Raw genomic sequence first — 22,915 nt, forward strand, 5'->3', positions numbered from 1 at the left:
TTAAAAACAAAAGCATTGAAATGGATGGAAGAATCTAAAAAACAAATAGTATCTATAAAAAGAAGATGCTAGCCGGGCTCGGTGGCTCAGCTGGTAATCCCAGTGCTTTGGGAGGCTGAAGTGAGTGGACTGCCTGAGCCCGCGGATTCGAGACCCGCCTGGGCAACTTGGCGAGACCTCATCTCTGCAATAAATCAAAAATTAGCTGGGTGTGGTAGTGCATGCCTGTAGTTCCAGCTACTTGGAAGGCTGAGGCGGAAGGATCGCCGGAGCCCAGCAGATCGAGGCTGCAGTGGCCAGGAGCGGCCACTACACTCCAGTCTGGATGACAGAGTGAGACTCCAACTCAAAAAAAAAAAAAAAAGAAGATGCTATGAACTATGTGACTCAAAACACATAAGATAAATTTCCCAATTTTTCAGATTGTTCATTGTTTCTTTTTAAAGGGCTAAATAAATTGTGAATGATTAGTACACATGAAAAATAGAAACCTCTGTACTTCACCCCAAATATCATAGAAATTTATGGCTGGAAAGTCCTATCTAGATATCTAGTCTAAGAGTTCTCAAGTAAAAGTACACATCAAAATTACAAGGTGTGGTGTTATTGTTACCAGGATGTTGGGTTGATATTGACGACCAGGTTTTTGTGTTTAGGTTTGGGAAGAATTAGCAAATAGACACATAACGTAGCAAGACAAGTGAGTAGCAGTACTGTCATGGCATCAGGTGTATGAAGAGAGTAGCAGGCTCATATAAGATAATTTTATGTTAATAGTATTATAATGAGCTTAGGTCTAGTTAAGGATATTTAGTTGAGCTATTGTACCTGAGTCTAAGTGGATACAGTCATACAGTCATTCCCTTTTGAACAAGTATCTTGGTGTAAGGGGATGTTTTTAACCACATTAACCACATTTTCAACTGCTAACAGTTGAAACCATGCATAACAGGAGCAGTGCAGGGGTGTTTCTGTGGGCATTACCTTTCTCAGAGACCCTTCCTTTCTATCTGCCTAACTAGCCCCTGTTTCCTCTCTCATTATGATGTCTATCTATCTATGTATCTATCTATCTATCCATCTATCTATCATCTATCTATCCATATGCTTTCCTTCAAGGTTCTTGGCTCCTAGCTTCCATAACCCTTATTAGTCTTCTGTTACAATGTTGGGTGTTCTAGGACTCAGGGGCCAGCCTCAGAAACAGAATTTCTTTTCTTTTTCTTTTTTCTTTTTAGAAAATGTTGACATTTTAGCAATTCAGAAAATTTCAGTTATTTGAAAATCTAACATTTTCAGCATATCTGATTTTCCTACTAATTCCAGATAAATGAAAACTGACAATAACAACAACACACACCACTGAGAAACAGAATCTCTCCTCCTTCCACCTAGCAGGATTCTGATCTTCCCAAACCTTTCACCTTTCTGATGGTGGGTCTTAAGACCCTCCCCAGAGAGGGTCCTGCCCTATACCCTGGGGGAAGGAAGATTTGAGAGTCATGAAACTTCCTTGAAAATCCAAGAGGACAGGGTTTGGAGAGCTTCTAGAGAGCTGAACACATGGAGGCTGCTGGAGGGTGGCACCCAGGAAAGGCATGGACAATTCCTCGCTCTGCCTTTCTTCATCTGTATGCTTTTGCAATATCCTTTATAATAAATCAGTAAACATATTTCCTCCCGTTCTGTTAGCTGCTCCAGCAAATTAATCAAACACAAAGAGAGGGTTATGGGAATCTCAGTTTGAAGACAGTCAGCAGACTTTCTGGAGGCTTTTGTTTGGGGACGAGGCCAGTCTTGGGGACTGAGCCCTCAAAATATGGAATCTGATACTATCTCCAGGTAGATAGTATTAGAAATGAATTGGGAAACACCCAGCTGATGCCAGCTATTTGGTGTGGGGGTAAAAACCCATTCATTTGGTCACAGTCTTCTTCTGTGCTGATGACTGCTGTGGTGTGACAGCTGAGAAAAGCATGATTTGAGAGAGGTTTTTTTTTTTGTTCCTGAAACACAAGGCATTATAAATTATATTGGCCAGGCGTGGTGGCTCATGCCTGTAATCTTAATACTTTAGAAGGCGGAGGCAAGAGGATTGCCTGAGCCTAGAGGTTTGAGATTAGCTTGGGCAACTTTCCAAGATCTCTATTCTACAATAGATTTAAAAATTTATGCCAGGCTTGGGGGGCATATCTGTGGTTCCAGCTATTTGGAAAGTTGAAGTGAAAGGATTGTCTGAGCCCAGCAGGTTGAGGCTGCTGTAGCCATGAGTGCGCTACTGCACTCCAGCCTGGGTGACAGAGTAAGACTCTCTCTCAAAGAGAAAAAAATTATCCAGGTGCCTGTACACACCTTCTGAATTAAAATTTTAAGCTTGTTGATTTTCAAAACCAATTCTCTGGTTATGAACAATTGAGCCAATCTCATATTTTACAGAAGAAATTAATGGACCAATTAAAATGTCTAATATTAAGTACTTGCTTCTGTATATTCTGATACTAAAGTAAAATGCAAAGCTATTAAACCCTTAAGAAATAAAATAGAACCATACATAGTAAACTTGGGTGAATATTATAACTATTTCTTAAAATTTTAGGATTGCAATAAATTAAGTGACAAGTTGTAAATCATAGAACAAATCCATGTCAAAGTGTTTAGACAATGCTTAATCTAATCAAGTTGAAATTAACTAAAGAAAAACTAATTTTTAAAGGTTATAATATAGACTATATTTCATTATAGGTTACATTATAGACTATATTTCATAGGACTCATGTGTTAAAAGAAATATTACAACATAGTCATACAACATAGCCATAATAAAGATTTTATACAAAAGCTAAGGCATTTGAGAATGGATAAATTTTGTCACATTCTTGTGTAACAAAGAAATTATTGGTAATGTAATGTGGTATTGTCTTTTTTTTTTTTTTGCTACAAAAATTAAATTTTTATTGTCCTCATCCAGAAATATTCAGACAGCTCTTTGTGTTTTGAGAATTCTGGCGTTCCCAAACTCTGATACCAAGTCAGATTCTCTGTGTTAATTTCCATCAAGTGGGATTAAGCAAATCTCTATGGAGAGGGAGAGCATGAAAGAAATGAAAGCTTTAGTATTTGGACAGAAAGCAGTTGGATCGATTCCATACTTGTGGGGAGTTTGTAATCCTGGAGAGAGAACAGAACCTAGAGATTTTAGTTCCAACTGGAGATGCTGATAGACAACCGGGACCTGACCACTGATTAGCTAAACATGACGCTCTTGAAGGCAAGGGGACACAGAAGTTCCTAGGAGTCAAATTTGATATGCAAGGACTGGAATCGTTTGGCACATAAATATAGTTTTAAAAAGAGCATGGAGATGTCACATAGATATTTTAGTAGCAGCCAAGATGAACCGCATAGCAAGGGTTGTTCCCTAATAATTCTGGATTGATGCACTCCCAGTGTTTAGCCTGTAATCCCAAAAGAAGGTAATGGGTAACTCTCAAATAACTGACATGGATTTTTCAACCGTATGGTGGGTGAAGGTAAAGAGAGTTGTATTTTTATAAATCCAGTCTGTTTTGTGCACCTAAATGTTTGAGAGAAAATCTAAACCTATAGTAAGCCAGTAAATATGTATATGTATATTACATAGTTGTTTTTTCCATATGTTAGTTCTATTGCACTGTTTTTGTTTCTCCTGCAGTTATCAAAATTAAGTATTTATTATTCATGTAAGATACTGAGGAAAATGAAATTAAAATGAAAGGGAAAATACTAGATTATTTGATCATACATATTTTAAAAAAACATAAAGAAATAGTTATTCTCAAATACACCTAACAAAGTTTCATGAGGGAATATGTCTTACTATACACTTTCTTAACATTTGTATGTTATTACATGCTAGGCATTCAAGAAATTATTTTTCCTCCTATTGTTTTTCTGAGATTTACTCAACCATAAAGAAAGAGAGAGAAGAACTTTGTTCCTTGTTATAAAATACTTACCATTGTGGTTTCAAAGTCTACTGATTTTCTGATTTTTATACTAAATTTGACATCATAATACCACAATGCAATCATAAGCAAATGCTGCAAATGTGAAAAATGTTTATTTAAAGTTACACACATACCAAGTTCAAAGAAGAGGGAAGCCTCATGTCTGTGGGGTTGAAAGCATTACATGGAAGTTCCTACCTTAACACCAAGCAGGTTGTTGACTCTTCAGTCAAGTATGAATGGCTTATAGTTTCAGCAAAGTCATCTTCCTGTTTACTAAGATTATTAAATACTCTGCTGAAAAATTCTACTCTATGCCTTTCTAGTTTTCTCTTCCACTTCAAAGCTTGCCACATTTTATAGTTTTTCTTTTATCACTGAATTAGTTAAAGCAAATATGAAACTCACAGAATTATTTATGTCACCTAGCTGCTATTTAATCTAGGATTTATTTCAAAATTATGACTTTTTAGCTATTTTCATCTGACTTAGTATTTTTGCAATAGTGTTTGTTTTATTACTGTAGGATGTATATTTTCCGATGATGTACTATTTATTCCTGTACAGAAAGGGTATGTTTAACAAAGTGCTTGTATAGTTAAGAGTTAACTGTGCAGGCTCGATTGCTCAAACCCTATGTATTCCAAAGGATGGACTAGCTCTTTACTGGCTCCTGGGAGATAATCTCTGAGCTTTGGAATATACTGATAATAATGTCTTTGATACCTGACACCTTGAGCTATGCCAAATAGTTTATGCTAATTAGATGTGATTTATGCTGGAAGCTTTTTGTTGTATGCCTGGGGCTTTGGGCTATGTGGTATCAGCCTGATCACTGCTGAAGTCAGTGACTGATTAGCTCAAGTCAGTTTTGCAGGTACTTCATCAGTACTGACCCACAAAGAAAGGCCTGGACACCAAGGCTTAAGTGAGCTTCCCTGGTTGGTAATATTTTGTATAGGTCATACCACATTGTTTCTGAGAAAATATCTTTTAAGTGCTATTCACACAAATTCACCTGCGAGGCTGTGCCTAATTTAGCTTAGATATTATCCTATGTGTCTTTTTCCTTACTAATTTTAATATGTAACTTTCCATTGTAATGAACCCTAACAAAAAGTAAAACAAATTTTTTGAGTCCTTTTTGTAAATTATCAAACTTAAGAATGGTCTTGAGACCCCAAAAACAATATCTGAAAGCAAGAAAATGTTTAAAACATTGCTTAATTTTTAAAGACAATCTGTGGTCTCCATAACCACAGAAGCATATCACCAATTCATTGACATGTCTGAGCTTGACGTATGACTCACAGTTAAGAGTTAGATGATTGTAATAGTCTCCTTGTCTGCAAAAACATTTGAAACAATTAATACAATTTAATAATATAGTTTGCAAACTTTAGTTAGTTTGAGAACATTATTTCTTTTTCAACCCTGCTTCTTCCTGCTTTTTTTTTCATTATACTTACTTAACAATTTCTGGAAGTAAAAGTGAAGATTTTATGCTGATACCAAAGTTAACCTGAACAACTTCTTATTGACAGTTTACAAAGTGAATAAATGAGAGAATAATATATTTGGAAGTTGTATAATTTGGTATATTACAATGTCTGAAGCTATTGTATGTCAAACAACTGGCTTAGTATCACATAGATAAGATGTGGCAAGGTCAGGTCTAGTAGTAGACTCTTAGGATAATGGGTATGAAGTTATTTCTACTATAATAAACTATTATTATTGAAGTTACTGCTGAAATCACAGGCTAAAATAAAGCTTAATCACATTATAGATGTTTAACATTTGATGATTTACCTAAAAGTAAAAGAAACTCTGATTCAAGCCATATTAAACAAGAGACTCTTTTTTTTTTTTTTTTGAGTTGGAGTCTCACTTGGTCACCCAGACTGGAATGCAGTGGCCGCTCTCAGCCACCACAGCCTCACCTGCTGGGCTCTGGTGATCTTTCCGCCTCAGCCTTCCGAGTAGCCGGAATTACAGGCATGCACTACCACGCCCGCCTGATTTTTTGATTTATTGCAGAAATGAGGTCTCACTGCCCAGGCGGGTCTCGAACCCACAGGCTCAGGCAATTCACTCACTTCAGCCTCCCAAAGGCACGGGATTACAGACTGAGCCACCAAGCCTGGCAAACAAGTGACTCTTAAGTAGTCATATACAGTTAGTACTGGAGTTTTGGGCAGGTACCTGAGAGGTTCAGTGAAGGGTTCCACAGTTGGTCAAAGATCAGATTTCTTCTAACTCTAACAGAAAAATCCTAAAAGCAGCAAGAGGAAAAGGTCAGACTACCTATAGGGAAGACCAATTAGAATAGCAACAGACTTATCTACAGAAACACTTTAGGATAGAAAAGACTGGAGTCCAATCTTCAAAGTTCTCAAAGATAAACAATTCCAATCAAGAATTTTCTACCTAAGTTTCATCAGCAATGGAGAATTAAAATCCTTCCCAGACATTCAATACCTAAAATTTTATACTGCCTTCACACCATCTCTACAAGAAACACTTAAACAAAAAAAAGACCATGCTATTCCTAATAATGAAGGAAAAATATTGAAAACACACACACACACACACACACACACACACACACACACACACATATATATATATATATATATATATATAAACTCCAAACCTGGTTCTGTGGCTCAGTCTGTAATCTTGTGCTTTGGGAGGCTGAGGTGAGTGGATTGCCTGAGCCCGTGGGTTCGAGACCCACCTGGGCAACTTGGCAAGACCTCATCTCTACAATAAATAAAAAAAAAACAGCTGGGCATGGTAGTGTGTGCCTGTAATTCCAGCTACTCGGAAGGCTGAGGCGGAAGGATTGCCAGAACCCAGCAGGTTGAGGCTGCAGTGGCCAGGAGCAGCCACTACACTCCTGTCTGGGTGACAAAGTGAGACTCCTATTCAAAAATAATAATAATAATATATAAACTCCAAAATAAAAGAATGCCACCAAACACATAAACAAATCAACAACAAACTCTATTAAGAACCTCATGAAAAGGATCAACTCTCATATTTCAATAATCAGCCTGAACGTGAATGCACTAAATGCACAACTGAAAAGACGCAGAATGACAAACTGGATAAAAAAATATGATACAATAATATGGTGTCTCCACTCATCTCACCTGAATGGAAACTTACAGACTCAAAGTAAGAGGATGGAAAACAAATTTTCAGGTGAATGGAACACAGAAGAAAGCAGGAGTTGTGATCTTAAAATCAGATAAAGTATGCTTTAAGCTATAATAATTCTTAAAAAGTACAGACGTTAAATAATTAATAAATTAATTGATAAATAATTCAATACATCAACAAGAAATATCCATCCTAAATGTATATACACCCAACACAGGAGCACCTTCTTTCATAAAGCAGCTTCCAGATAAGCTAAAAAAAGATATTGACTCTTAATACTAACATAGCTAGGGACTTAAATATTCCCCTAACAGCCCCAGACAGATCATCTAGGCAAAAATTCAACAAAGCCATTTGGAATCTTAATTTGACACTTAACTAAATGGGCTTAATAGATACCTACAGAACACTCCACCAAATAACCATGGAATATAAATTCTACTCATCACCAGTGGAATTCACTCCAAGATCGACCACATTCTCAGACATAAATCAAGCATAAACAAATTCCATAAGATCAAAATACTGCCATGCACCTTCTCAGACCACAGTGGAATAAAAATAAATATTAACACTAACAAAGCTTCTCCAAAACCATGGACATTAAAGACATGGACAAAGACATGGACATTAAAGAGCATGATGCTGAATAACTCCTGGGCCAATATGGAATCAAAGCAGAAAGTAAAAAATTTCTGGGCACAAATGAAAATAAACACACATCTTACCAAAACCTCTGGGATGCCATGAAAGCCGTACTGAGAGTGGAATTCATTTCTTTACCAACACACCTCAAGAAAATGGAAAGATCACAAGTTAACAGCCTGAGCAATCACCTAAGGAAGATGAAAAGACAAGACCACCAAAACTCTAACTTCAGCACAAGAATCCAGATCACCAAAATAAAACCCCAAATGCAGGACACAGAAGACAAAAATATCACAGAAAAAAGGTCAATTAAACAAAAAGCTAGTTCATTGAAAGGATAAACAAAATTGATGGACCTCTAGCTATATTAATAAAGAAAAAGAGAGAAAAAGAAAAAAAAACATAATTAGGGATGCAAAAGATCAAATAACAACAGACACCAAAGTGATAGAAAAAATTATCAGAGATTAATATGCACACCTCTATGGAAACAGACTTGATAATCTCAATGAAATGGAGGACTTTCTGACATCACACCACCTCTAAAGGTTGAAATAAGAAGAAATTGAGACATTAAATAGATGAAAAATATTCCAGGAAATTGAATCAATCATAAGAAAATGACCTACAAAAAAAGTCCTGGACTAGAAGGCTTTCTAGTAGAGTTCTACAAAACATACAAGGAAGAGCTGATATTAATCCTATTGAAAGTATTCCAGGCAATTGAGAAAGAGACTTTCCCCAATCATCTTATTAAGTTATCATTAGACTGATACCCAAATCAGGTAAAAATCCAACAGAGAAAGAGAACTGCAGACCAATATCCCTGATGAACATAGATACAACGATACTCAACAAGATTCTAGAAAATTGGATCCAAGAACCCATCTCAAAAATCATCCACCATGACCAAGTAGGCTTCACTCCTGGGATGCAAGGCTGGTTCAATACCCACAGGACCATAAATGTAATTAAATATATCCACAGACACAAAAGTAGGAATCATATAATATATCATTAGACACAGAAAAAAGCTTTTGACAAAATCCAGCATCCTTTTCTGATCCAAATCCTTGAACACCTAGGAATAGAGGGAACATGCCTCAAAATAGTAAGAGCCATCTATGATAAGCCCACAGTCAATATATTGCTAAACAAACAGAAATTGAAAGCATTTCCCTTAAAAATCAGAACAAGAAAAGTCTGCCCACTTTCACCACTCCTGTTCAAAATAGTGTTGGAAGTCTTTGCTAGAGCAATCAGAAAAGAGAAGTAAATCAGGAGTAGCCAAATAGGAAAAGAGGAAGTCAAGTTGTCCCTCTTTGTTGACAGTATGACTCTATACCTTGAAAACCCAAGGGAATCTGTCAAAACCTTCTTGCACAGATAAAGGATTCTGGCAAAGTCTCAGGGTACAAAATAAACATGTAAAAGACAGCTGCATTCTTATTCACTAATAACAAACAGGCAGCTAACTAAATAAAAGGCACAATCCACTCACAATAGCAACAACAACAAAAAATAAAATACCTCAGCATCCTCCTAACCAGGGAAGTGAAAGACTTTTATAATGAAAACTACAAAACATTGCTCAAAGAAATCAGAGATGACACAAACAAATGGAAAAATATTCTATGCTCATTTAATGGAAGAATCAATATTGTTAAGATGTCTATTCTACCCTAGGTATTCTACTGATCTAACACAATACTCATTAAATTGACAACGTCATCCTTTTCAGACCTGGAAATAACAATACAGAAATTAATATGGAAACATAAATGACCACAAAAAGTCAGTACAATCCTCAGCAAAAGAAACAAAGCAGGAAGTATCACAATTCTAGACTTTAAACTTTATTATAAGGCAACAATAAACAAAATGGCCTGGTATTGATATAAGAACAGGCATATAGACAAATGAAACAAGATAGGGATTCCAGAAGCAAAACCTTAATTTCTCAGCCAAGTCACTTTGACAAAGTGGGAGGATGAGAACGTATTCAGAACCACTGGGAGGATGAGAACGTATTCAGTAAGTGAAGCTGGTAAAACTGGTTAACCACCTGAAGAAAATTAAAACAAGACCCCTAACTATCACCATACACAAATATCAAGTCTAAATTGATCAAAGACCTAAACGTAAAACTTCAAACTACAAGAACCGTAGAAAATGCAGAAGACACCCTTATGGAAATGGGAACTGGCAACCATTTCTTGATCAAAACCCCAAAAGTCCATGCTCTAAGAGATAAGATAGATAAATGGGACCTCATCAAACTGAAAAACTTCTGCAAAGCAAAAGAAACCATCAAGAGCGCTGGAAGACAGCCCACAGAATGGGAAAAAAAAATATTTGCCAACTGTATATCTAAGGTCTATCATTTAGAATCTACAAGGAACTCAAAGATGCCAAAAAAAAAAAAAGAAAAGAAAAGTCCTGTTAAAAAAGTGGACAAAATATACGAACAGACACCTCTCAAAAGAAGACATACGAGTAGCTAACAGATACATGAAAAAATGCTCAACCTCACTAATCCTTAAAGAAATGCAAATTAAAAGCACACTGAGATACCACTTAACTCCAATCAGGATGGCCATCATCAATAACTCAAAAAACAACAGATGCTGGAGAGGATGAGAGGAAAAAGGAATACTTCTACATGATTGGTGGGAGTTTAAATTAGTACTACCTCTGTCAAAAATATGTGGAAATTCCTAAAAGATCTAACAATTGACCTTCCATACGATTCAGCAATCCCCCTTCTGGGAATATACCCGGAGGAACTAAAATCATTCTATAAAAACATACCTGCGTATGCATGTTTATTGCAGCACTATTCACAGTAGCAAAAACATGGAGCCATATGTGTTGCCTATCAAAAGTACACTGGCTAAAAAAATAAGAAACATATACATGATGGAATATTACACAGCTATAAAGGACAAAATTATGAATTTTGAAGCAACTTGCATGGATTTAGAGTCTATAATACCAAGTGATCCATCACAGGAAAAAAAAAAACTGAGTACCACATGTTCTCACTGATAAGCAGACCCTGAGCAATGATCATAATACTATAAGAAAGATATTAGCACTAGTGGAACACTACCATGGGATGGGGTGGCACACTTCATCAATAAGGGTACCTGATCTGAAACCAGGCAAAGTGAGGACCAAAGTCAGACCCAAACTTTACCTATAAAATGACCATCCGTATACCTAATCCTGAATTGTACTCCACATCTTTAAATAAATGAATAAATAAATAAAAACAGCTATGCTTTCTTCAGGGTGCTCATTAGACTACATTTTCACGCCCCACTCCCACCCCACTCGCCACATCCTGATGTGGGCTCTGAAAATGGCAACAGCTGCTATATGCAGAGATCGAAGTGTGAGAAGGTCTAGGAGAGGTCATACCTACCTCTTCCTTACATTCTACGTGCGGGTGAGTAAACCTTTCCTCAGAAAGAACTCCTTCCTTTTCTCAGAGATCAGTATAGGATCATATGATCATTCCTAAAGGAATGTTCAAGAATGGAATAAATTGGCATGACTGACATAATATAGTGTCTGGTCTTACGCAAGATAAAGCATCCAGACAATTACCCATACCTGAACAGTGGCTAGATAACCTGTAGATTATCCTTTTTCTGATGATACATATACAAAATTTGAGTTTTATAATTATTTCTTTAGATGTCTGCTTTCCTTGGAGGGGGGAAGCAATATACCACAAATTATCCTTTCATTGTAAAAACAAACAACATCAGTGCACTGGTAGTCAAAATGTTGATGAAAACAGATTTGTTTTTCAGAGCTTTGTTTTCTGATTTTCTCTAGTGTAGTCCTTTTGTGATAATCAGTTCTGTTACTAAAGAATAAACTCCAAGCCTGTATTAGTATCGTTGCATCAACATGTGTTATATATCATTTATTTTCTGAAGACAGCTAGTGAGTGCCACCTTGAGTAGGTATTTTTTATGTCAGACTTTCTGAGAAATGAGGAGCCTGAAGGGATCCCATTGATTTGCCAACTGTGTCACAGTCCGTTTAAGGCAGAATGGCACATGCTAGTGACAAAGACAATGACAAATGCATCTTCACTGAAGGGACAACAACAACACAGATGAGTGAAGGGAATGATGGAAATGGACTATAGGAGATAGAAGTAAAAGGAAAATTTAATATGATGAATGATACAGAAATAAATGTGAATATAATGCCTTTAGTTAGGCTTAAAAAAATAGGTGGCTATAAGACTCACAGCATTTTTTAGAAAAAAATTCTGAAGTTTTACACAAATTCAATATTGTCTTGTAGTGAACCCAATGAGTGAACTATTTGTTATACAATATTTAAACCAATCTCTATAAAGTGGAGAACAGAACATTTTTTGCTACTATTAAGTTTTTTTCTTATTTTTTAAAAGTTGCTTGAGTTTCTGCTTCCTAACCTTAAGATGCATGCACATGTATGGGAATATACCAATATGATACATAGGCTAAAGATCACTATTTTGTAGGGGTCAGATTACGTTGTTCATATTAAGGCAAATTAATAAGAACAGTGGATACTAACAAGATGCAGATCTTTGCAGGTGGAATTGTGCTCACAGGCATTCAGGATGCAGTCATCAATGTCCTGTTCACATCTCAGTCCAACATAGCCTGGATTGCACAAGCAGGAAAAGCCATCAACCACTGGAAACAACAGGGAAGAGAAAACTCTTAACATTCCTTTCAACACAGTACAGGTATTGCTAAATACCCTAGAATGCTATAATCAGCTATGCATTTCACTTTTAACCAAAGAATGTGTGAGTTTTTATATTCAATACTCTTATGCAGTCATCTACAGTATTTTCTGCATATCTTATTCAGTTCAATTCAGCTTAAATTCCAACTAAAAGAAAATTACAATGGATATTTGGTAACAATTTGCAAAGCAACAATAAAAATATTCAATTTTCTTTGCTTTCTCTTCTTGTTGGCATTCCATGAGACTTATGATAAATAGATTACTTTTGCATCATTTAACTTTTCCAGATTGTTATAGGTTTAATAAACAGGAAGTTAACTGTTTGGCTGTTATAGTTCTATATACGACAAGATATATTAAAGTGTAAAGTGATCTGTAAGTTGATAGTGAACTGCTTAAGTCTTAGTGAAAAAGAGCTTTCACATTTCATCATAATCTTATGAAAATAATGATCAGACTCTGTCCTTTATTTTATCATTAATGGTGAAAAAGAATGTTATTTGAGCAGCCACAGAAAATGGTAACAGTTAAAATCTGCATTTGAAGCAAGCATGGATTTATGGTCACTCGTAGTCAGTTCCTGGATTGTTCGTTATCCCCTGATTGATTGCATAGTCTACACTGCCACTCTGCCTCTGTGCATGAACCTCCCATTACTCTCATTAAATGTTTAGGCCCTCAGTGGCAACAGCCTTTCTAATACATTGTAAGGAATTCAGTTAGCTTCTAGATTTGGCATCCATGTTTCTGCATGGCACGTATAACTGGAGCTTCAAAGAAGAACAAGGAGGCCATTGCCATCAGCAAGAGACGGGTGAAAAACACAGAAGTGACAGTTCTTTAGACAGGATTTTACTTCTGATTCACATTCTTTTTTCATCTACCATCTAGTTTTAACTTTTCAGTGAATATAAATGGTTGATAAATCAATAGGTATAATTGTAAATAAATTAATGTGATAAAATGGTGGCAATCTGTGCTTCTTTATATGTTACACATGGCGTTATGTATTTTAAACCACATGCCATACAGTACGTCATTAAGAAACAGTGGCATGCCATCAATCATAATTCAAGTGTGAATACTGATGCATATTAGCAAGTAACAAACAACTAGAGTCAAATTAACTTTCAGCATAGATGGCAAATGTTCTGTGTAGATGAATCATATTATTTTTAAAGGCAAATGATGACAAAGGTCACTTTAAATTAACAGTGTGGAAAACAGAGATTGGTGTTAAAAAATAAAGCATGTTTTTATTGTCAAGAAATGTTGAATATTTGGGACTAAAAAGCTAGTAACCATATGCCAGAATAGAACCTGGGAGATTATATTGAATACTAAAGGAAAATTGGATACTGCAAGGAAAATAAAAAAACACAATTGTTCAATTATTTATTTATTTATTTTGAGAAGGAGTCTTACTGTCTCCCAGGCTGGAGTGCAGTGGCACACTTATAGCCACCACAGCCTCGACCTGCTGGGCTCAGGCGATCTTTCCGCCTCAGCCTTCCAAGTATCTGGAACTACAGATGCACGCCCCCACACCTGGCTAATTTTTGTGATTTATTGTAGAGATGAGATCTCACCAAGTAGCACAGGCTGGTCTTGAACACCTAGGCTCAGGCAATCCTTTTACCTCGGACTCCCAAAGTGATGGAATTACAGGCTGAGCACCATGCCTGGCCTGTCACATATTTACAACAAAGAAACAAAACAATGGAGATATTTCCCTATATTTAATTTGTTAACTAGGGACTATATAATAACTAACAATCATTTTATAAGAAATACATTTTAAGCACATTGTTAACCAGAAAATCCAGTCACTGTATTTGTGTCAGTCTCTGTTAATAAATATTCCATATTACTATTTTAAGTCCAAATTATCTTAAAATAGACCCTTTAGGAATCTGAATTTATTACTCATTCTATACTTAAATGTGCACCAAATAGCATACATTGGTTGTCCTGAATGAAAATTTGATATATGATAAAACTTTGTGGCAAAATATAGAAATGTTTTGATAACATATCACAAAAATGGTGAACAACCATACAATGGTGTTTGAGATTTACAGATTCATACATATATATAATACATAGCATATAATATATATATAATGGTTTCTCATGTATAGTCATGTAATAAATCCTATTAACTTGAATTCAAACAGTTTGGTTTCCCAAACTATTTTATTTTAGTGAAAGTGTTAAGAATCTAGTGTCAGCCGGGCTCGGTGGCTCAGCCTTTGGGAGGCTGAGGTGAGTGGATTGCCTGAGCCTGCGGGTTCGAGACCTGCCTGGGCAGCGAGACCTCATCTCTACAATAAATCAAAAAATCAGCCGGGCGTGGTAGCGCATGCCTGTAATTCCGGCTACTCAGAAGGCTGAGGCGGAAGGATCGCTGGAGCCCAGCAGTGGCGGCTGGGAGCGGCCACTGCACTCCAGTCTGGGTGACCGAGTGAGACTCCAACTCAAAAAAATAAAAGTTAAAATTAAAAAAATAAAAAATAAAATAAAAATAATCTAGTGTCTGAGATTTAGTCTCATCACAATTTACATGCACGATCTAATTTTGAACAAACATCTTGACTTTCTGGTAGCTAAATACCCTTAGGTGAAGTCCAAAATATTATAAATAATTCTACTAGGAAATACATGAATATATAAGGTTTTCAAAATTTACATTTTCCATAACTTTTTATGGTATGCCAATGCTAATAGGTAGCATTATATGTAACATATTTAGAAACTGCACTTTCTTATCTTAGAATAAATTACACATTAAAATATTTATGAAACCCTTATAAAAGTAAAATAGCTTATATTGTTAAGATATATGGACAATTTTAGTTAACCATTATAGTAGGGCTGCACAGATATGCAAAACAAAATCTTTAATCTTTCTCTTAGGTGTATCATTCTGCCATATTTATTTTATAGTGAGCACCAGGAATTTGAGAGTCATTTCTAGCAACTAAACACCTGTGGGTTTGAGCTCAGAAATAATATAATACAGACTTAATTCAAGCTAATTTGAGAATTTCAGAAACTGAAAAACACAATCTTTAAAGTTCCAAAATCTGAAGGAAAAAAAAATGATAATGGTGGTTTACATCAGGAGTAGAAAATAGATGACACACAGCCCACAGATTTGTTTTGCTTTGCTGCCTCAGTGTAGAAAAATTAATTTTGTGTTAATTTCTCTACAGACATTCCAGTTTGCTAGGGCCCCAACACTACCTGCTGTCTTTCATCTGGGCTGCTTCACCCAATTTAAAAAATTTCTGGGGTAACCCCTTCAAGTCCCCTCCCACTGTGACAGCTTTTCTGTCCTCTCAATAAATCCTGCTTTCTTAAAAAAAAAATAATAAAGTCTTTGCCTCCATATTGGCATACATTTGCAGAGCATCGGTTTTAAGAAAAAGAAATTCATAATTTGAGTTAAATTATAGTATTTCTAAATAAAATGACAATAATATGACTTTCTGCGGAAATGGGTTTTATACATAATATTATTTTTACCATTTATTCATTTACTGCAGGATCATGTAGAAATATATTTTAAGGAAGATAAGATGGAAAATTTTTTAAACACCATTCTAAATTTTTCTTTCTTTTTCTCCTCCTGCCCTTAACCACATTTGGTGCACAATGTCATTTCATTATTTTGTGTCTTGACAAAAATTATTTATTTTAAGCCTGTTCTTCTACAGGAAAATTTATGTTTCAGTATTCAATGCTCTTTTCCCTCTTTCCTTCTTTTCTTCCTTCTGTTTTTTTCCCTGTTTTCTTCTTCTTCCTCTTTTATTTATATACTTTTCAAGAATATATATTTTAGTAGGGAGAAATATGTGTGCATATATGTATATATATGTGTGTATAATAGAGGGGCAAAATAATGTTATTTTAAATATTGTAAACAATGTTTCCCTATGCCTACAAATGAGTACTTTAAAAATTCTACCATTTAAAATAAGGAAAAATAATGTTCATTCTTACAGTAAAACATGAGTCACATATCATTAAAACTCCTCATTTTCTACAGTTGTGATCCACAAAATTGTAAATGAATTAGCCAGAAATTGGGTGCCTGATGAGAATAACTGACATTAGATTTGACACTCAAGACAAGCTGAAGTCAGTGTACAGTCATGGTTATAGCCTGAGTGACCACATCAGATTCTGGTCATTCCGCTCCACAATAATTGAAGCAGCTGAAGGAACTCACAGTCATAGCAGTATCCACGCAGACAAGGGTTCGAGCTGCATTCGTCCACATTGATCTCGCAGCGTGAACCTTCAAAGCCTTTCCCACACTGGCACTGAAATCCAAGGGGAAGCACTTTAAGGTCCATTTTCTCTCTACACGCAGCTCCATGCTCACAAGGATGACTCGCCTCACAAGGCCCAAATTCACAGTGAGAACCTGGAAAGGAAGGAATCAATGTATCAGTGCTTATCTTGTGAGCCAATTCCTGCACTATATCATTTATCTGACATACTTCGGCATAAATGCCGAATTTAGTCTCTATTCTCTTTCATATTATCACTGAGACTCTCTCTCTACATTACAGTTGAAGAAATAAGTGTTATTTATGATTTTTATGCTTCATCTAACAAAGTACCTGCAGGCAGCAATGTTAAGTGCCAGTATTTTAAAAAATTCTATTTCGTTTCTTCTTTTTTCCCACCTCTTGTTCAACAATGTTCTCTGAAAGACATTACCATTAAGAGAGTACGTTATTAATGTTTGATGCTGCATGTGTTTTATTTTCGGTATCCTGGAGATTGCTACCACTATACAAACTTTGCTTGATGGATTTGTTGCTATCCTCAAAACAAGTAAACAATGAAAAAAGAACATTGTAATAAGCCTTTAATCTTAATAGGAACTCATCAGTCCTGGAAATAAGTTTTATGTTTCAGTCAGAAGATATAACTAGATAAAGTGATTCCTATTGTGTCAAATGAACTCACGTGTTTCAAGATAAGTAATGGGATGGCTTGATCCGCGGGACTCCACATCAACAAGAAGTGAAGTGTAAGCAGCACACACTTGTTCATCAAAGTAAAATGATTATTTGGGTGTCGATTTTCAGGTCATGGTAAAAATATTAAGATATTAGTTATTTGGAAGGTACTTAATTGGTAGCATGTTTCCACTAAAATGTATACTTCTATGCACAGAGATTCTAAAAGTGCCTGACAATACTTTAAGGAAGAAAATATACAGCTCATTAAGTCCTTGAACTGCTTGGGTTTTCTTAGTAATTTTACAACTAGATGGGCAAGAGCATCTTAGAAAGAATTAGGCTAAGGGATGATGTCTTATTTTATTTCTTTTTCTCAAGTTTTAAAACAAAATTTATTAGAAAAAGAAGAGAGGAAGGAGAGATATGCCAGTGCTGGCATGGGTGAGATAAACTGCTGGATGATGTTTTCAAAGTAGAGAATGACAGTGGCAGTTTGAAAAAGTTAAAAACCTCAGGAAATCTGTATTCTCCTAATTCTGACCACAAGAAATAAAAAGGTAAGAGAGCCTACCTAGAAGCTGCTGAGGACATCAGCAATGTGTACAGGAAGGAAACCAGAACGATATGATTAGTGTCCATAAAATAAGAACTATAAAATCTGAACCAAATGGAACAGACACTCCAGACTTCAGTCTCCAAGTATAGCAAAAAAAAAAAAAAAAAAAGAGTAAAAATACAAAACTACTTCCCAAGAACATAAAAATAAAGATTTCCTTCAATAATAAAAAAAGTCTATTAAGTGGCTACTTTTTGCAAGAGGTATGCTAAGTAGTATGGAGAATTCAAATAGAAACAAGACCATTTTCTTGTCCTAAAATCATTATGAGAATGAAATGTACTACAAAGGGTGCATTTGCGGATACTATTTTATCATAGGGAATTTTTATTTGTAAAATAAAGTAAATTGCACTGAATAAACAACTGCCACATGTGCACAAAATATAAATTGTCCTTAACAAAAAGTACTCTTCATACTTTTGTTTTCTAATTACCTACTTCTAAATATTTAATTATGAGACTAGGTGTTTTGCTTTGCTAGTGGGAAGTTAATTTAACTGTCACTTTGTAAATAATTTCATGTACATAATCTATTGTGTAGCTGAACAATAATTCATGCTCACATTTGAGAAAACACTCTTGATAATCTCTTTTGCAGGATACACATAAATACATTGTACCTCCATATCACACTGATTTTTATATTGAGTCATTCTACAATTATGCAGTGAATCCCTAACATGTGGGAAGCATTGTGCTAGATGATGAGTTATAAACAATGAAGGGTTCAAATAGGCTAATAAATCATGCAGTGTCATACAAGGTAAACGTGGTCAATGTCTCATTGGGTAGAATTCCAAGGATTTCTGAAGCCCAGAAGGTGGAGGCTGCAGTGAGCGATTCAACAATAACACTCCACTCTGGGTCACAGAACGAGACACTGTCACCAAAAAAAGAGATAAAGAAGTATAATTTGGCTTTCCACGCTGAAAATCACATTTTATTTCCTAGTTGTGTGTGTGTGTGTGTGTGTGTGTGTGTGTGTGTGTGTGTGTGTGTGTATAATATCTCTTTTTTCTTAAGGTTTTATTTTTTCTGAAAATGATATTGTCTTAAAGTTCAAAACTAAGATAATACGCATTTTATTTGCATGGTGGGAAAATTTAAAAAGGTGGTTTTGTTAGTTTCCTTTTACAATAATGTCAACAATTAAGAAAATCACAAATGCTGAGGTTCCCATTGACATTGTGTTGACAATAGATATGTGCATTTACTTGAACTATATTTTTCCTTTAATTGAAATTTACATCAGACTAGTATGCTACTTTAAAGTGTATGACTCACCTTCAGTATCAAGTTATTTATAATAATGTTGAATTTCTTTAAAAAGTACTATTTTAAAGACTCAAAATGGATGTAAATATTTACAAAAATGCTAAATATAGCTTCATATAGAAGCTATAGATTAATTTTTTCTTTATAATAATTTAGTTAAACACAAAAATTGCTGTTTAAAATTTTTTAAGTGATATCAGAATTTGGATGTTTATGAAAACATGGTAGTATTAAAAGTCAGCCAATAATAGGTTAAACACTACATTTCTATATAGGAGCTGTCATATTGGATATATAGATGACAGAAATAAAAGCATAGCAGTATTCATCTTATAGATAAGAAAAGTAGAAATTAAGTCATTCAATTTCTGTAATCTGCAACAAAAACATGATAGGACTAAAACAGACAGTATAAATTCTGCCTCTACATTGATATCAAGCGATGTGTAGTGAACAAACCGAGTAGTTCTCCATAGAGCATACCTGCATGTATTAAAGATGTGTCCTAAATTTCTTTACATCTTTATAAAACTCATTATGAACCTATTAACCAAATCATAAGAAAAAAGCAGTGCATTTTACTAAACAGAAGGGTCAGCTAACAATGTAAATCTTTAATGGATATTAAATGGTAATGGACATTAGATGGTAGTTTATGCATTATAAAAGAGACCAGAGATGACTACTTTTGCCTATTATCCAGAAATTTCATATAGATTAGTGAAAACTGAGCCATAATTTTAATGGAGAGATACTATTTTTTCCTCCTTTATCTCCTTCCCAACTGCCCAAATACTACCTAAGTTGTGCAAACTTATTTGATCAGTAAGATAGAAAGCAGTGGAAACAATCACATTTTCTCCAGAACCCTTAGAAATAATTAACTAATGGCAGATGTGATAGAGGTATTTTTACAAATACTAATCATAAATTGGAAACTATAAATTTTATTTACTTATGTATTTATTCTGAGAAAACAGATCCCCTGTTTGGGTGAAATTCAAACACATAAAGTAATTATTTTAATTCTAATTTTATAATTTACTCTGTCAGAAAATTTTCATTATTCTTTAGAAAAAGCACACCTTCAAGTATGAATAAATAAAACTTTAACATCTGTACTCATGATTTTCTTTCTTTGCCTAATTAAATATGTACAAATAAAATTATTTTTATTACTTCTTCATGCTAGGGAACTATTTTGTGAGTAAATGGAGTGAAGAGAATGAAGCAACCTCTCCCTAGTGTCGGCTGAGCAGGACTGGCTCTGCAATGTGGCTGTGGTGTTTTTCTATTGAACAGAAATAATTTCATAGAACACCGATAGCAGATAAGGTCTGTCTGTGTTCATTAAGAAAAATTTAAAAAAAGATCACTCCACACTCGTGTCTGAGCACAGACTAAGCAAGATAGCTGTCTAAACCACAAAATGGCTAACAACCTTCTTTTCTACCACTTGTGCTAAGTCTTTACCAGTTACAGCTTTAACCTAATCTTTTCCTCCCAACTTTTAGATAACAATTTTTAAAGTACCTCACTTTGAAACCCTCAATAAGTGAAGATCAAACTTTGTGGAACTATCTCTAAAGTCATTAAACATCAGCCCAAATCCTTTATCAAGCCTTTATTAAAACCTACTTGCCAAAATGGCCCTAGATTCCTCATGATATGCTGTTTCCTCCTTGTATGGAGCCAATAAACTCAACTTGATTCTACAACAGGTGAATTTCATCTTTGGCATGGGGACATCAATAAAGATACTATTTTACAGTAGAAATGAGGGACCATGTGTGTCTACTTTTCCATGATTAAAAAAAACAACAAAAAAAAAACTATACCCCCACAAAACTTATAATACATGTATTGGTTTCCTAGGACAATCATTTAAAAAGTACCACAAACTGGGTATCTTAAATAACAGAGATTTACTGTTTCACAATTTGGAAACTACAAGTCTGAGATCAAGGTGTTGGCAGGGTTGGTCCCTCCTAAGAACTGTGAGGGAGAATATTTTCCATGCCTCTTCTTGGCTTCCTAGGCTTTGCCAACAATCCTTGACATTCCACAGTTATAGACACAACACCCTGAGCTCTGCCTTCATCTTCATATGGTGATTACCCTTAAGTTGTGTCTGTGTCTAAATTTTCCCTTTCAATGGGAACATCAGTTCTATTCCATTAAGGATTCATCTACTCCTGGATGATCTCATTCTTGCTTAACTAATTACATTTACTATACGTCTATTTATAAATAAGTTCACATCCTGAGGTATTAAGAAGTTAGAACTTCTACTTAATTTTAGGAGGACACAATTCAACTGATAACAATGTGACTTGATGTGAATGAAGTATAAGGTTTTTTTGTTCATAAGCTTAAAAAAAAAACCATGCTCTGACAGTTCTTTACTGAAACTGTGTTACTAAGGATATGTTTAGTGTACACTTGTCTTTAGTAAAGCCTGTCTGGTAGTCTCCATTCAAGACTTTTTTGATCAAACTGATCCTGAGAAAAGGGTTTACCTCATTCTGTGTGCATGTTTATTATCTGTTTAGTAATTCTGAATTTTTTTTTGTAAATATTGCTGAATCATATTTTTTTGCAATCGGCTTAAATTTTATTTTAAAAATAATAAACACTGAAAAGAAAATTTACCTTTCTGTATGTTATCATTATAGGCTCAGAAAATAAAAATAAATCTTATGAGATTATTTCATTGCACAGAAATTGGTTGTAGAATAAGTGGCAGAGATGGAAGATAATGTGAGACCAAAACAAGAAAGGCCAGATGTTTGTCCTTCTTTATGGCTGCATAATATTCCATTGTGTAACCAATTCCTGATCAAAACCCCAAGTTCCCATACCATAAAAGATAAGATAGATAAGTGGGACCTAATCAAACTGACAAGCTTCTGCAAAGCAATAAGACAAATTTTAATGCCCTATATTAAAACTTTGATGGATCTAGGTACTCCATAGAAGCACACACTAGACATTCTTATCCACTTGCCCTTCTTTTTTATGTGCATTTCTAAAAATATTTAATCAAAAATCTTATCTCTTAAAATGCTCCCACCACCTGAATTCATATCTATTTCACAAAAATGTAGCCATCCACACAAGGTAATGGGTAGCTAAAGGTGTGGGCACAGCACTGCAGATAGCTTGGATTCAAACCCTGGCTTGATCCTTAATTAGACATCTGACCTTAGGTGTCTAACTAACTCTCTGTCTGTCCCTGTTTCTGATAACTAACATGGAGACAATAGCATCCCACACTTCGTAGGCTGGTAGTGCAGAAAAAATAAATGAGGTAAGGTATAGCAAGTATTTAGAAAAGTACCTATTAGGCATTATGTGAGTTTCAGGCATTACTTGTTTTGATGTTCTTTTCCTATATTGCTAATTATTGCTGGTAAGACAATAAGAACCACCTTGAAATCAGAATATGTAACTTTTAGCCAGGCACTCAACTCTTTA

At 35.1% G+C, this 22,915-nt stretch overlaps 1 protein-coding gene across 1 annotated transcript in view; it reads right to left on the reverse strand.

The window, feature by feature from the left end:
• Positions 1–22,915, reverse strand: part of LOC103274897 (protein eyes shut homolog) — an 872,098-nt gene that overhangs the window by 748,897 nt on the left and 100,286 nt on the right. The window contains 2 exon segments of the mRNA XM_021706071.1: positions 12,387–12,544; positions 16,801–16,998. Coding sequence (XP_021561746.1) covers positions 12,387–12,544; positions 16,801–16,998 — 356 coding nt within the window.

Source organism: Carlito syrichta, unplaced genomic scaffold (genome assembly GCF_000164805.1).
Source record: "Carlito syrichta isolate Samal-C Ts95f unplaced genomic scaffold, Tarsius_syrichta-2.0.1 Scaffold315108, whole genome shotgun sequence".
In the NCBI taxonomy this organism is placed as follows: Eukaryota; Metazoa; Chordata; class Mammalia; order Primates; family Tarsiidae; genus Carlito; species Carlito syrichta.